The following is a 17,272-nucleotide window of genomic DNA, read 5'->3' on the forward strand; positions in this document are numbered from 1 at the left end:
GTTCTTTCATTCAAGCAAGCTCACCTTTCTAGAATTTTTTTTTTTCTTTAGGACCACATCCACGGCATATGGAGGTTTCCAGGCTAGGGGTTAAATCAGGGCTGTAGCTGCTGGCCTATGCCACAGCCACAGCAATGCCAGATCCAAGCCAATTCTGGGACCTACACCACAGCTCATGGGAAACTCTGGATCCTTAACCCACTGATCGAGGCCAGGGATCGAACCTGCATCCTCGTGGATGCCAGTCAGATTCATTTCCTCTCGGCCACGACAGGAACTCCTCTAGAATCATTTCTGATTCTTCATATCTTGTCCTGTCTGTGTCGTATCAGGCACATGTGGATTAAATATATAAAATGCTCAGCACATGTATGTTCCCTCAATCCACTTCAAACCCTCATTGGTTCCATCACAGGTTATCAGAGTGGCCGCCCAGATTGACTTACAGTCCAGCCTCCCCCCCAACTAGAACATCACTACCCAGCACTGCCTGACTTTTCTTTCTATGATTCTGCTCAAAAAATCACTCCACCTGCCTCCCCATTACCTATGTAATTACTTATAACCTCATTCAAGGCCTTTGTTAATTTGGCTCCAACCTAACCCTCCTTAGCTATTTCTGACTTCCCCCTTACATTTACTCTACACGCAGTACCAAATGAAACCACTTCCTTTCTGTCGTTTCCAGAGCCTCTGCATTTATTTACACCATTCCATCCACATGGTGGCCTTTTCCAGCCTCCAGGCCACCACATCAATCCATCCAACTTCAACCCATTTTTGAAGATCCAGGTCAGAGACCATCTCCTCTGTGAACTCTTCCCTGAGTGATCCAGGGAGATGTGACGTCTGCCTCTCTAAGCTTTTAGAGCCCCATTATTCATGTTATATAACAACTAATGATATTGAGTATTGTTTCATGGTATTTACGTAAATGTCTCAATCTTCTTTGTTATCTCTTTAATCACTTAGAGCAGATATTTTGTCTTATTCACCATCTGTCATCTGCAGAGTCTGACACAATGCTTTGTGCAAAGTAGAAGTGTTTATATAGTACATTATTGTACACTAATGATGAACAGTGAGAAACCCTTGAGTACAAACGTTCCATGGTTTAAATCCTGTGCCTCCAAAAATTGTTCCTGGCTTAATGGAATTTAGCAGTGCTAAGAGTATTGTTAGGGACTGCAGTCTCCATCCAAAGAACTGAAGAGAGGGAACAGCAGTGATGCTTAGCTCTTCTCTGCACACTCATGGACAGACCAGAAGCTCTAAACCCAGATGGAGGTGGTTGAATGTATCCTGAACATCTCATTTTCATCTCTTCTATTGCCTACGTGCCTCGATCTCTAATTTTATCTAGTGTTTTGGTTTGAGGTAATAATTTATTTTTAATAGGGCTTCGAGAGCATTTGGGGCTGGATAACTTTTTGGTGGGTGATAGGGCGAGAAAAGTGAATGATTCCCAAGGGTAATTTTAGTTTTCTGTAAATCAAACAAAAACAGTGCGAGCTGCAGTGGGTTTAACTTTCCTGCCCCCTTTCCCTTGCCAGGATGCATGAATTCCACAGCCAGATGCCTTCTTCACGGCAAGAAGCTGCTGCTTTGATGGGGGCCAGGGAAATGTCTTTTCCATCCGAGTCAAGTATTATTACTGCAGCCTGTCTGTAGGGACTAGAACTAGCTTTGTTTATCCAAGACCCTCTTTGTAATCCTCCTTTGGGAAATGGACTGTTATTCCTTTGTTTTGGGGTTTTTTGTTTGTTTTTTGTTTTTTGCTTTTTAGGGCTGCACCTGCGGCATGCAGAGATTCCCAGGCTAGGGGTCAAATCAGAGCTACACCACAGCAACAGCAATATCAGATTTGAGCCTCATCTGTGACACACACCACAGCTCGTAGCAATGCTGGGTCCTTAACCCACTGAGCGAGGCCAGGGATTGAACCCGCAGCCTCATGGTTCCTAGTCAGATTTGTTTTCATTGTGCACAACGGGAACTCCTAGACTGTTATTCCTATCTGTCTAACAGTCCTTCATTTATTGTAAATGTAATGGTGAAACTTAATATCCAAAGGTTTTCATCAATTTAAGGTCATTTTAAAAGCTCTGCTTTGAGGTCCAGAGTACAATCTCCATTTTGCTTCATTTCCCACAGAGTGTCTTCTCATGATTTACACTAAGTTTCTTGGGAAACTCCAAATCCTGATAATCTCATCATTGTGAATCACACCAGTCAGAAGGGTTTGGGGCTAAAATGTACAGGATTCTTGGGTTTGCTCTTTCCCATAGGGACACAGAACAGATTCGTAGCCTCAGCATTAGAAAGTAGAATTTCGAACAAAAAACAAAAAACAAAAACCACCAACAGTGCAGCATTGTGTCAGGGGGCTGGGTAGTATTTGTCCCACACAGGGTGGAACATTAATCGACTTTTTATCAGGGTCAGCAACTTTTATATGTCAGGGTTTATTGTCAGTCTTTGATCCTACCATTGAATGCATAATGTTGCTTGAAAGGATTCCTCTCTGTGATGGCCATTGATGGGATGTGTTTTTAGGATCCCTAAGAGAACTGTCCCAGGAGCTCTTCTGGGCATCCATCGTGCCATGCATCTTCCAAGCACTTAAGTGACTTGGCGACCATACCTCTCTAAGGCTGAGCCAAAGTCTTGGTGCCTCTAAATTCAGTTTAAAAAATAAATATAATGAGCCGTTATTAAATGAAAAGAGTCATGTTGACTGAGAATGTTGACTACAATTGCCAAAATTAATTGAGAGTTGATGGCATGCCAGGCATCATGCTTATCACTTAATATTCATTAACTTATTGGTTCTTTTCTGAGGTGGGTAGAATTAATATTCATATTTTACCAATGGAAAAAAAATTGAGGTAGCAAGAGGTTAGTTAACCCAGCCAGTGTCACCAACTGAGAAGCAGCAAATCCTGGATTGGAGTCCAGGTATCCCTGATTTGGGGAATCTGAATGTCTAACTAGCGAGTTACTTGGTCTTGTGGGCCTCCTGATCAACACCAATGATGAGTCAAGAAGAAAGAGGAACATTAAGGAAGTGTGGGAACTATGAGATTCTAGAGCAGGAAGAAGGCAGAACCAAGAATTGTGAACTGGAAAACTAGATGAGGAAGGCAAGAGAAAAGGGGGTGAGGGGAGGTAGACAGAAGGGCCGAGGACAGGATTGCTGAGGAGAAAATAGGAACAAGAAACCACCGTGGCTGCCTTCTTGGCAGAAAGAGATGAGCTCCCTTGGTTCTAAGGAATATTCCAGAACCCAGGGGTCTAGCTTAAACAGGTGGCTCCTGAAAAAGTAGCTGACAGCATCTTTTTGGTTCTCAATTTCAGAAACAGGAGAGCAGATCTAGCTGACTTGGAAGGAGGGAGAGTAGAATTCAAGAAAGAAGCCACACTTATGGATAAACAATAGCGGCTTTGTTCCAATAGCTGCTTTGTGCCGGCACATTATGCAAAGACAGAATCCACAATTAGTCAATGGACCTGTATTTGTTGACTCAATTTAAACCTATATTAAGCATCTACTGTGTGAAAAACCCTGTATTAAACACGGAAGGGGATCCAATGTAAAATATAGTTCTAAATTTTAAGTGGTGTGCATGTGTGTCTGTGTATGTCTCTGTGCACACCTGTATGTGTAGGAGTGAAGACAGTAATGAGAGACAACTGTGTGATTATCTGTGACAAAGTGTAGCAGTGTAAGTACCATAAAACAGATTTTAAAAAAGCTAAAACTCTGCAAGTCTTCCCAGAATGCAGGGGCTCTGTTCACTTACTGGACTGGGGAAGATTTCTTGGAGAAAGAAGTATTTGAAGGGAGCTTTGAAAGATAGAGGGGATTTTTTGTAGATGATAAAGGTGGGACATATGTTGAACTTCAGAGAACCTGGAAGTTGTTTTATGCTGAATCAGCCCCTTGAGTCTGGCCAGGCTTTAATTGATGTGAGACATTTTTTTTTTTCCTCTCCCCAAAGTGAAGAATTGGATAATCTCATCAAAATGAACAAAAGCTTGAAAAGGTAAGACTTTATTTTTCTTTCTCTTTTGTTTTGTTATTCAATGAGTTTATCACATCTGTAGTTGTATAATGATCAACACAATCCAATTTCACAGGATTTCTATCCCACAACCCAAGCACATTCCCCCACCCCCCAAACTCTCTCCTCTGGAGACCATAAGTTTTTCAGTGTCTGTGAGTCAGCATCTATTCTGCAAAGTTCAGTCTGTGCTTTTTTCAGATTCCACATGTCAGTGAAAGCATTTGATGTTGGTGTCTCATTGTATGGTTGACCTCACTTAGCATGCTAATTTCTAGGTCCATCCATGTTGCTAAAAATGCCATTATTTCTTTCCTTTTAACGGCTGAGTAATATTCCATTGTGTACATGTACAACATCTTCTTGATCCACTCCTCAGTCGATGGATATTTAGCTTGTTTCCATGTCTTGGCCATTGCAAATAGTGCTGCAATGAACATCGGAGTACATGTGTCTTTGCGAGTCATGGTTTTGTCTGGATAGATGCCCAGGAGTGGGATTGCTGGATCAAATGGTAGTTCTATTTTGAGTTTTCTGAGGAATCTCCATACTGTTTTCCACAGTGGTTGCACCAATTTATAATCCCACCAACATCTCTTTTTTCTTTATTACTGAATTTGCTTTGTTACTTTTCAGCATTTGAACACAAGAAACACATGCTTTACTAGTCAAAGGTGTCCTACAAATCTTGAATAAGTTATCAAGCTTATAGAAATCATCACTGTGTTATTATTATGAATGGTTGTTACAATCTAAAGATACTAAGATTAAAGTATCTTTGATTTCTATTCTCCATTGTTTAGTAAGTCAGTTATTAAAAATAACCACATTCCTCTTTCTGAACTATTAGCATATTAGTATGTAAACAGTTTGCTTTGGTCACTGAATGATTTTGGCTTAGCCACGACGAAGACCACTCATTTTGGAAAGTTGCATGGTGGTTCAGCAGGTTAAGGATCTGGCATTGTCACTGCTGTGGCTCAGGTCATTGCTGTGGTGTGGGTAAAATCTCTGGGCCCAGAACTTCTGCATGCTGTGGGTAGGGCCACGTAGTAAATAAATGAATGAATAGAGTTGTTTCGTTTTTTTTTTTTTTTAAATCATTTTCTGGAGTTCCCGTCGTGGCGCCGTGGTTAACGAATCTGACTAGGAACCATGAGGTTGCGGGTTCGATCCCTGACCTTGCTCAGTGGGTTAACGATCCGGCGTTGCCGTGAGCTGTGGTGTAGGTTGCAGACGCGGCTCGGATCCTGTGTTGCTGTGGCTCTGGCATAGGCCGGTGGCTACAGCTCCGATTCAACCCCTAGCCTGGGAACCTCCATATGCCGCGGGAGCGGCCCAAGAAATAGCAACAACAACAACAACAAAAGACAAAAGACAAAAAAAAAAAAAATTAAAAAAAATCATTTTCTTATACTAATACTGATACTTCTTTCTCAGACTATCTTCTTATTTTGAATCATTGGTAATTGCATAATTTAAAAATCATATTCATCGACATTTGTGTTAGAGGTCCATGCAATTTTAGTTCTCTTTCTGTTACTTGTCACACTAACATACAAAATAGGCAGGGACCAGGAGTTCCCATCGTGGCTCAGTGGTTAATGAATCTGACTAGGAACCATGAGGTTGCAGGTTTGATCCCTGGCCTTGCTCAGTGGGTTAAGGATCCAGTGTTGCCGTGAGCTGTGGTATAGGTTGCAGACGCAGCTTGGATCCCATATTGCTGTGGCTGTGGCGTTAGGTTGGCAGCAACGGCTCCGGTTGGACCCCCAGCCTGGGAACCTCCATGTGCCTTGGAAGCAGCCCTAGAAAAGGCAAAAAGGCAAAAAAAAAAAAAAAAAAATAGGCAGGGACCAGACCAGAGTGAAGGAGAAACAAAGCCAGTGTCAAATGAGTTTCTTGATCTAAGGATCGAGAGAGGTGGTTTTTCATAACCTATTCTGACAATAATGGTCAACATGACTATCAACAACTGATGGCAATTCGCTGTTTTTCAGCTTTCTTATTTATAAAGAGAAGAGGTAACAGATCCAGAATCAGACTCTGTGGCCTGCTGGGCCAGGCAGGTGCCAAGGAATGGAAGAGCTGACTCTGAAACAGGGAGGGAGTGCCCTGTCCTGGGTGCCCAGCTCTTTTCCAGCTCCAGCTGATGTCACCACCTGAGAACTTGAGCCCAGGGTTTCGGGACACTTTCAGCAGATCCCCAAACGTCAGGTTTTTATGTGTCATGGCCTGCTTTGTAAATATTAGCTCTCATTAAAACAAAACACTCAGAGTTCCCCTTGTGGCTCAGCGGTAAAGAACCCAACTAGTATCCTTAAGGACACAGATTCAATCCCTGTCCTCTCTCAGTGAGTTAAGGACCTGGCATTGGTGCAAGCTGCGGCGTAGATCACAGATATGGCTTGGATCCCATGTTGCTGTGGCTGTGGCATAGGCTGGCAGCTGTAGCTCTGATTCCACCCCTAGCCTGGAAATTTCCATATGCTGCAGGTATGGTCCTAAAAAGACCAAAAACAAAAAAAACTCCGCGAACACAAACAACACATCCCTGGACCTATTAAAAAGCTTATGGGGAGTTCCCGTCATGGCACAGTGGTTAACGAATCCGACTAGGAACCATGAGGTTGCAGATTCGGTCCCTGACCTTGCTCAGTGGGGTAAGGATCCGGTGTTGCCGTGAGCTGTGGTGTAGGTTGCAGACGCGGCTCGGATCCCGCGTTGCTGTGGCTCTGGTGTAGGCCAGTGGCTACAGTTCTGATTTGACCCCTAGCCTAGGAATCTCCATATGCCGCAGGAGCGGCCCAAGAAATAGCAAAAAGCCAAAAAAAAAAAAAAAAGCTTATGGCTCTCCAGTTTGTATCTTTTCTTTTCTCTAATGTCCACTCCAGTTTAAATTTTGAATCTAGGAAAATACCTGTTTTGGAAAATGGTGATTTCAATCAAGGATTATGGCTTATCTTTCCTAACCAGCTTCTATTTCCTGTCTTAAATGGAAACCGATCTATGTTTTTATAAGAATTAAGTATCTGTCATTACCACTGTCAAGCTTTTGTATTCAATACATTTACAGAAACCAAGGTCTGGATGGTCTCTTCCGAGCAAATCTTAAGGCAGAGCCAACAGAGAAAAGGTAAGTCCCTCTGCCTCTAACCTGGAAATATTTTCTCTCACATTGCTGGTTTCATTTCTTCAGACATTAGCTGGAAGGGAGTGATATCTTCTGGCATACAAATGTACTAGCAGATGGGGCTGTGTGCTCTGTTTTGTACATTTAGTTCAGACATAATTGCCCTGAAGGATTTCTGCTCTTCTGTTTGGTAAATGAGCAAGTCATGAAAAATTGTTACTGTATCTGACCTTTCAAGATACTACACAATTTTATTTCAATGTGCAGTCTTATGTTTGAATTCTTGTGTGTTTTATAGAGCCAAAAGCCTTGAAAATCTCGTCTTTGTGAATACCCGGACAGACAAAGATGGCAAAGGGTAAGATTTGGCTGAGATTCTTACAGGCTTCCTTGATTGAGTCCTACACCACATACCATTTCCTGAGGGCAGCCTCCTGCAAAGACAGACATCAGATGGGCTGGTGGAACGGCCCTTGATCAGGGTCAGGAGATGCGTGAATGTCGTGGTGCTGGCTCTGTCACCAACATCAATTTGGGTGACCTTGGAGAAGTGGCTTGATCCCTGGTGACCTCTGGTTCTTCATTCTACATGATGAAGAGCATGTGCTAGATGACTTCCCTTTTGCATCTAAAAGTGGAAGGAGTCAAACTGGCTATCACACGTAGTGGACAATAGGCTACTTCATGAACAAATATATTCATTCTAAGTTCACTTTAAGATATTTTGATGCTGGGAGCATAGCCCCTCACCACTGAAGTCTTGTTTTTTTTTTTTTTTTAGGTCTGTACCTGTGGCATAGGGAAGTACCTAGGCTAGGGGTCAAATCAGAGCTGCACCTGCCAGCCTACACCACAACCACAGCAATACCAGATCTGAGCTGTGCCTGCAACCTACACCACAGTTCATGGCAATGCCAGATCCTTAATCCACTGAGCAAAGCCAGGGATTGAATCCATATCCTTGTGGATACCAGTTGGGTTCATTACCACTCAGCCACAATGGGAATTTCCACTGAAGACTTTATAAGAGAGTAAAGCATTTTTCAGTTGGATTCTTGATTGAGTCACTTCATATGTATATTTCTCAGATATATGTGTAAGGTATATGGTCAGAAGCCATGCTTTTATTTTATATCACAAAAAGTTTAATTAATGACCAGTACCTGAACTGATATTATTTAAAGAGATTAACTTAGACTTCTAGACTGATACTGATATACTAGAAAATGAGTAACCCGACTCATATTATTTTTCATGTTGAAAGAAACCAAACTCTTGACAGTTTCATTAAAGAAAATTCCAGAACAATCAAGAATGACAAAGAGTACAGATTTATGCCATCTCTACTGCTTTTTCTCCAGATTGACTGTTTACCTTGTATTTGGTTAGTCCTTAAATTTGCCTTCCTAACATAATAAGTATTTCTACTCTCCTGGTCATCTTTTAAAAAAAAAAACCCATTGATCTGTGCCAATCTATGCACAGACGGGTATTCTAGTTTTCCAAGTCAATCCTGGCAGATGCCTACTTAACCCTCTTGATGCAGAACACTTAACAAGGTCTGTGTAATGAAAAGAGTTGGCAGTCACAATGGCCATTCAGACACTGAGTGCTTATTAACAACGTATTACTATAATGTGAATTCACAAGCATTACTACAGGTGATTTTTTTTTTTTTAATGGAGAGCAGATGAAGTCGGAAAGTAAGTGGTTATAGGACATTTATGGGGAAACATGAGACCTCAGATTTTTAAGAAATGAAATGTAGAAGTTGGAAGTTAGGAAAAGTGGGATAGCACCCCAAATCAGCTGTTGTGTGGGCTGGGAGGGAGGGAACAGAGAAGTGATTTGCAATCTGGGGTAACTGGATGCAGAAATGACAGGTCTCTTTGGATGTATATCGGGGAAGGCCCATGGTCCTCCTTCCCATCCTGTGCCCTTCCTTCTTTCTTATGTGGAAAGAACCTCAAATGCCAACAGTCTTATCAGAGTGAAGGATGAAAATGCCATTGAACAATTGGGGGAAATTTAGAGAGATTAGCTTTCATATTCCTTAATTGTTTTAAGCTGTCAGTGGGTGAAAGTTTTACTGGTTGTGGTCAACTCCTATGGAGTTCTGGGGTCATCATAGAGTTAGTCCTACTTTTCCAAGGTTACTTTTTTATTAAAAATTACTTGTCTAGATCTTCCAATTGTTATTTTTTTTGTTTGTTTTTGTTTTGCTTTTTAGAGCCACACCCTCAGCATATGGAGGTTCCCAGCCTAGAGGTTGAATTGGAGCTACGGCTACCAGTCTACACAACAGCCACAGCAATGCCAGATCCTTAACCCACTGAGGGAGGCCAGGGATCAAACCTGCAGCCTCATGGTTCCTAGTCAGATTTGTTTCTGCTGCACCACGAAGGGAACTCCTAAATCTTCAAAGTGTTTAGGTTTAAAATATGGAGTGTCTGGAGTTCCCGTCGTGGCGCAGTGGTTAACGAATCCGACTAGAAACCATGAGGTTGTGGGTTCGATCCCTGGCCTTGCTCAGTGGGTTAAGGATCTGGCATTGCCATGAGCTGTGGTGTAGGTTGCAGATGTGGCTCAGATCCCGCGTTGCTGTGACTCTGGCGTAGGCCGGCGGCTCCAGCTCGGATTAGACCCCTAGCTTGGGAACCTCCATATGCCGTGGGAGTAGCCCTAGAGAAGGCAAAAAGACAGAAAAAAAAAAAAATGGAGTGTCTGCTTTCCACTCTTGATGTGAATGATTTCCATGTTTAAAGAAGACAATATTGGGAGTTCCCTGGTAGCCCAGTGGTTAAGGATTAGGCATTGTCACTGCGGTGGCACAGGTTCAATCCTAGGCCCAGGAAATTGGATGCCACCAAAAAAAAAAATAAAAAATCTCAAAACATGTATTCAAGTTAGTTTCTTACCAACCCACCCTCAAAGGACAAAGAGAGAAAAGGCTGAGATTGGGAGGGAACTTTTACTTTTAAATTCGTTTAATCATGCCTGAGTAGTAGATGGGTCCTCACTATAGGATATAGCCTAGCAGCACTTTGCATGAGAAGGGCCACTTGAATTAAAGACTTCTGGTGCTTTAGGTACTGATACACCTTACTCCTCTTGTAAGAAATCTGCCATAAGAAATTGAATTGCTCTTTCTCTCTGTTGCTCTGCCCTTCCCACCCCCTCCAATGTTATAAAGAAACCAAGGCCTTGAAAGTCTTATTAATGTTAATCAAAGGACTGACAAAAATGAGAAAGGGTAAGTAAAGCTCCTACATGATAGAGCTCTCTGTTTTCATGTTAACTTTCTTTTTTGTTTTTTTGCTTTTTTCCAGTCTTTTAAGGGTTACACCTGCAGTATATAAAAGTTCCCAGGCTAGAGGTCAAATCAGAGCTGTAGCCACTGGCCTACACCATAGCCACAGCAACGAGGGATCCAAGCTGCATCTGTGACCTATACCATAGATCACAGCAATGCCAGATCTTTAACCCACTAAGCGGGGCCAGGGATAGAACCCGCAACCTCATGGATACTAGTCGGGTTCATTAACCTCTGAGCCTCAATGGATACTCCCTCATGTTTTGTTTGTTTGTATGTTTGTTTTGTCTTTTTGCCTTTTCTTGGGCCCCTCCCGTGGCATGTGGAGGTTCCCAGGCTAGGGGTCTAATCGGAGCTGTAGCCACCAGCCTACACCAGAGCCACAGCAACTCGGGATCCAAGCTGTATCTTCGACCCACACCACAGCTCACGGCAAAGCCGGATCCTTAACCCACTGAGCAAGGCCAGGAATCAAACCCACAACCTCATGGTTCCTAGTCGGATTCGTTAACCACTGCACCACGACGGGAACTCCGGGACATTCTTGTTTATAGGAATTTCAGGGAAAATTGAATGTAACCTAATTTATATGAGGTTTTCACGTTTTTTTCAAAGAAGCCAGCTCTCGATACAATTATCAAAGTAAATACCAGGCCAGACCAAACTAACAGAGGGTAAGAATTGCTTTGATGTTTCTGAGTCTTGGTTACTTTCTCCCAGGTTAATTGTGAGGTCTTCTCCGTGTATGGAAGGGGTCACATCTTTGAGTTTGTCTGCTCTCTTCTGTGTCTGAACCCTACTGTCCTGCTCTTTACTTTGGAGACTCTGCTGTACGTTCTATCTAAATTTAAATGTATGCATAGCTCAATAGTGTCCTAGAGATTAGCTTAACTGTATTATTGATAGGTAATTTTTATAATTAGAGTGAATGTAATACCAGGATAATAACTTTCTTGAAAAGTTAATCATCAATGACATGGCGTGTGTATATAAGCAATACTTTGGGAATACTTTGAAACCAATCGAAACATTTTTTTTTTATGAGGTGAAGACCTCGATAATGTGAGTCCCAAAGAAAGTGAACAATACCACTGGGGAAGACTTACTTGTGTCTTTCAATCTGGTTTCTGTAAGTGACAGTGAGATAAAATGATTTGGCGTTTCCATTTCACACACATGTTTTACTAGCATGGACTTGGATAATAGTGATGGGCCACGTGACCTTTCTTCCTTGCTCCCAATAAAGTGCTTATTTTTGAAGCATTGTCACAACGTTTAAGAGTAAGTTGACTTTCATGCCAGATGTTGACTTGGTTTTAGGGATGGGATACTGAATTGAATTTCTTTGTGTCTAAAGAAAGCACAGGCTTGGCGATATTTTAGAAGTGGACCTCTAAAATGACAGACTAGTCAAGAGTGAGACTTGACTGAAACTCTTGAAAAGTGACTTCGTTAAGGATGGTAGGCTCAGAAGGCAGCCCAGGGGAGAGGCTGGGCAGGTGCACCCACTGGGAGTAAGAACTTCCCATCACGTCTCTTTCTCAGGGCTGGGTCCACATGGCAGCAGTACCCAGTCACGGTACTTCTGCCATCCTCTACTGCCCCCTTTGGGCTCCGGCTATGCCCCTTTTGCTATTACTCAGTACATTTTAATGGAGGTGGCATGTGTGTCCCCAAGAAGTGAGTCATTAATTTTCCTGCCATGTAAGGTATTCTTTATGGCACTTATAACTCACCACTATCTAATTAGATTTTAAAAGGCTTGAGTGGCACAAGGGGGGGACATGATTGAATTTATATTCTTCTTCTTGTTTTTAAATATTGTTAAACTATTATTTTTAAAATATTATTAGGAGTTCCTATTGTGGTTCAGCCGTTAACGAACCTGACTAGCATCCATGAGGACACAGGTTCGATCCCTGGCTTTGCTCAGTGGGTTAAGGATCTGACGTTGCCACAGGCCGCATTGTAGGTCACAGATTTGGCTCAGATCCCTCGTTGCTGTGGCTATGGTGTAGGCTGGCAGCTACAGCTCCAATTTGACCCCTAACCTGGGAACCTCCATATGCCATAGGTGTGGCCCTAAAAAAAAAAAAGCAAAAGTAAAATAAAATAAAATAAAAACAGAATAGGTTTAGGTTGAGGGGAATGGTTGAGTTTATATGAAGACATACAATCATTTTTTAAAACATTGTTAAACAATTATTACTATTTATGTTATTCTTATTATTTAAAAACAGAATAGGCATGGCAGTTCCTGTCGTGGCTCAGTGGTTAATGCACCTGACTAGTATCCATGGGGATTCGGGCTCGATTCTTGGCCTCACTCAGTGGGTTAAGGATCCAGTGTTGCCATGAACTAAGGTATAGGACGCAGATGAGGCTCAGATCCCATGTTGCTGTAGCTGTGGTGTAGGCCAGCAGCTGTAGCTCTGATTCAACCCCTAGCCTGGGAACTTCCATATGCTGTGGATGCGGCCCTAAAAAGACAAAAAAAAAAAAACAAAAACAAAAAAAAAAAAAACCTAAAAACAGAATAGGCAATTATATCGATTTGTTCGATGGACATTTATATTTTATCTAGATGTGGTACAGAATTTAACCTAACTTACATGACTTTGGGGCTGCCCACCTGGGGTGTGCTAATAAGATGTAACGGAGGGCAAAGGTGATTTTGTCAAAAAAAATTACATTTTGAGAACAAAACAAAAAAGATCATGTTTCTTGTTGATAAATTAGGAAACTTGAATGGTCTTCAGCTCAAGATGTAAAAGAAGAATTTTCATTTGCATTTAGAGCTTTAAAAATTATATTGATAGAGAACTATTTACCACTTCTTAATTTTTCTAATCATTGTTCACTTGATCGGTATTTATTTTAATGGCATTCATTAAAACTCATTTCTTTATTCCAAGGAAACAAGACCTCAATGGGCTTATTAAAGTGAACCTTGAAACAAATACAAATATCAAGAGGTAAGTAATTTAAAGCTTTTTATTTCCCCTTTGGCAATTATAAATACATCGGAATTCAGAGAGTTTGCATTCAGCCAAGCAAATTGAAATTCAAACCAAACTGAGCCCTTTTTTCCCCAAACACGTTATATTAAGCAAGTCTACATAATGATACACAGAAGTGATCTCTTGGATTTTATTCTCAGGTAACATTTGCTATAAGGTAGATTTTGAGAAATTAAATGGGGATTTGACTGTCCCTCTTTACTGAGCTAAATGATTTATTTTTATTTGTGTGTGTGCTTGTGTGAGTGTATGTGTAAGTAGTGTGTTGTGTACAACTGTGTGTGTGTATATATTAGTGTGTATGCATAAGTGTGTTGGTATATGTGTGTATTAATTAGGGTTCTCCAGAGAAACAGAATAATATAATATATATTATTAGGAATTCATTATAAGGAAATGGCACATGTCCTTATGAAGGCTGAGAAGTCCCAAGATCTAGAGAAGAGCAATGCCTTAGGTCAAGCTGTCAGGCAGGCAGAGTCTCCTCTTACTCAGTCTTTTTGTTCTATTCGCTCCTTCAACTGATTGGCTATGGCCCACCCATGTCGGGGCGGGGCCGGGGGGTAGCCATCTGCTTTACTCGGGTTTTGCAGCTTCAGATGTTCATCTCATCACAAAACGCCCTCATTAACACACCTACTGTAATATCTGACCAAATATCTAGGTATCCTGTGCCCCAACCAAACTGACACAGGAAATTAACCAGCACAATGTGTGTATATATATATAAATGCATGTGTGCCTTTGTGCCTAAGTGTACATATATGTGTGTGTGTATATGTACAAGTAGTGTATATAAAGAAGTGTATGTCGGCGTTCCCATCATGGCTCAGCAGTTAATGAGCCTGACTGGCATCCATGAGGACGCAGGTTCAATCCCTGGCCTTGCTCAGTGAGTTAGAGATCTGGCATTGCCGTGAGCTGTGGTGTAGGTCACAGACGTGGCTCAGATCCAGCGTTGCTGTGGCCCTGGCATAGGCTGGCGGCTACAGCTCCAACTGGACCCCTAGCCTGGGAACCTCCATATGCCCTAAAAAGAGAGAAAGACAAAAAAAAAAAGAAGTGTGTGTCTGTGGATGTGTAAGTAGTATATGTGGATATGTGTGGATGTGTTTATGTGCAGGCTCTGTGTGTCTATGTGTAGTCTGTATGTTGCGTGTGTAAGTGTTATGTTGTGTAGTATATGATTAAAGATGAAGAATTCTTTCTTAAAAGAATTACCCTACCTGGGAGTTCCCATCGTGGCTCAGTGGAAACAAATCCAACTAGGAACCATGAGGTTGCAGGTTCAATCCGTGGTCTCAGCGGGTTAAGGATCTGGCATTGCTGTGAGCCATGGTGTAGGTCACAGACGCGGCTCAGATCCCATGTTGCTGTGGCTGTGGTGTAAGCCGGCAGCTCTAGCCCTGATTCGATCCCTAGCCTGGGAACCTCCATATGCTGCGTGTGCAGCCCTAAAAAGAAAAAAAAAAAAAAATCTCCCTACCCATGAATTGTCAAGTAAATCTGGAAAGCTTATGTCCCCTTGCTTTTTACTTTTTTAAAAACAGATGGAACATATCTAAAACTGAGTTTGTTGGCGTGTTGCTGAAAACAGTGTATCAAATAATTCCATGTGGTTTCTTTTGAACTCCTTTCCATTGGGTTCACTCAGCAAATGATATGATGGGTTGGTTCTCTGATGTGTCACTGACGCCTGCAGGCCCGAGCAGCAGAGCGGGGCTGGGCAGGCGGAGACAGTGTGCACCATTAAGCTGGCCTGTTCTCAGCAGCACTGTGGTGTGGCCCAGTGACCTGATGAGATAGGGCTGTGTACAGTTTTGCAGCAAACTGACTGAAAAGAAAGCATGGGTTCCCTCTACTGCCTGAGTCTTTCAGGGAGGTATTTTGAGGTAGCTAATGGGAGCTGGGAGTCTAAAGGATCCGTGTTCAAATTCTGCCTCTGTGACTTGCTAGCTGTGTCCCCATGCTTCAGTCTACTCACCTGCAAAACAGGGGCCATGATACTATCATGCCTGGCACAGAGCAGTACAAGTAATTATTAGCAGTAACGAAGATCTAGGTGAATTGTGGGTTTTTTTAAATGATTTAGATACTGATCTAATTTTTAATTTACCTTGATTCTCCAAGAAAAGTCTATGTTTTTCTTTTTTAATTTTTGTTAAAGAGAGTAGTTCAAAATCATCATCTATTGTTTTTCATAGGTTGGGGTGTGTGTGTGTGCGCCTATGGGTGCATGTGTGTATACACATACACAAATGTTTGTGTGCATTCACGTGTATATGTTGTATGTGCACATGAGCATATGTGTATGTATCTCTCTGCCTTCATGAGTCTGCAAGTGCACGACCACATGGCTGTGTGTGTGTCTATGCAAATGCATGCATGTGTACACATCCTGGTATGTGCCTAAATATATGTGTGAGTTTATCTGTGTGCTTGTGTGTATACATGAGTTCATGGTTGTGTATGTGTGGGCACCTGTGTGTGCCTTGTGTGGGAATATTGCCATCTGGGCCCACATGCATGTTCATATGGGTATGCTTTCTTGGCGGTTTTAAGGACAATAGTTGTCATTTTTTTTAACGATGCATAATTAAATTTTGTATATCTCATTAAAGTAAGATAAGATCATCCCCCTCTCTTATTAAAAATATTCAATGTTCTCCCATTTCAGGTAGAATTAAATTCTCAATTTTAGCAATGGCTTTTCCTTTGTTTGGTAAAGTCCATCCAAATTGATCTTTTTTCTTTGTCTTTTATCTTTTTTAGGGCTACACTTGCGGCATATGGAGGTTCCCAGGCTAGGGGTCTAATTGGAGCTGTTGCCACCGGCCTGTGCCAGGGCCACAGCAATGCCAGATCTGAGCTACACCACAGCTCACAGCAATGCTGGATCCTTAGCCCACTGAGCAAAGCCAGGGATCAAACCTGCAACCTCATGGTTCCTAGTGGGATTTGTTTCCGCTGCGCCACAACGGGAACCCCCGATCTTTTTTCTGTTCCAGGCTCATTCCTGCTTTAACACTTCTGCACATGCTATTCCCACATTGGGAAGCTCTACTCAAATATTGTCACCTGCTCGAAGAAGTCATTTCTGACCTTTGAATGTAATTAAGTCACCAGCCCCTCCTCCAACTCCAGCACCACAGGCACTGGGCACTCCTTTCTACTTTCTTCATGACATCTATTAGTATCTGGAATTGTGGCATTTATTTATATGTTTGATTGTGCATTGCCTGCCTCTCCCCAAGTTAGAATGGAAATTTCATAAGGGCTAAGCCTGTCTGTATAGTTCATGGCTATCCCAGCCTTTGGGGCCCAGAGCAGGCTTTCCATAACTCTCGGTGGATTGGAAGAATCCATAAACATTGCAAGGATATGCTATGAAGCACTGCTTCACACAGTTTAGTTCAAAATACCATTCTACATTTCTACATTAATTAGCACACTTCTTTATTGATATTATGAACTTTGAAATTTCAGTAACCTTATATTGATATGTGCTTTGGTTAATATGCTTAAAAAGATCACGTTCTCAATACCACAATCAACACAAATATTGGAAGGGAGGCATTGCAGTGGTTAATGTTGTGTTTTGGGTTTGGTTTTGTTTTCTTTTCTCTGAGTACTCAGATCTGGAACCAGCATCCTGGGAATGTTTTTCTCACCTGCATTCAAAGCTCACATACTTTGGTTATGCAAAGATCAGCAGCATTGGGAAAAAAAAAAAAAAAAAAAA

At 41.9% G+C, this 17,272-nt stretch overlaps 1 protein-coding gene across 18 annotated transcripts in view; it reads left to right on the forward strand.

Moving 5' to 3' along the window:
• SCEL (sciellin) overlaps positions 1–17,272 on the forward strand; it is a 127,532-nt gene that overhangs the window by 65,087 nt on the left and 45,173 nt on the right. For all 18 annotated transcript variants that reach the window (XM_021065753.2, XM_021065758.2, XM_021065756.2 and 15 more), the window contains 4 exons: positions 4,002–4,046; positions 7,141–7,200; positions 7,496–7,555; positions 13,426–13,485. In XM_021065753.2, the coding sequence (XP_020921412.2) occupies positions 4,002–4,046; positions 7,141–7,200; positions 7,496–7,555; positions 13,426–13,485 (225 nt within the window). The remainder of the gene's footprint in view (positions 1–4,001; positions 4,047–7,140; positions 7,201–7,495; positions 7,556–13,425; positions 13,486–17,272) is intronic.

This window comes from Sus scrofa, chromosome 11 (assembly GCF_054392235.1).
Source record: "Sus scrofa isolate SSC_HxYL_T2T_F1_AM1 chromosome 11, Sscrofa_HxYL_maternal_Yorkshire_Landrace_v2.0, whole genome shotgun sequence".
Lineage (NCBI taxonomy): Eukaryota > Metazoa > Chordata > Mammalia > Artiodactyla > Suidae > Sus > Sus scrofa.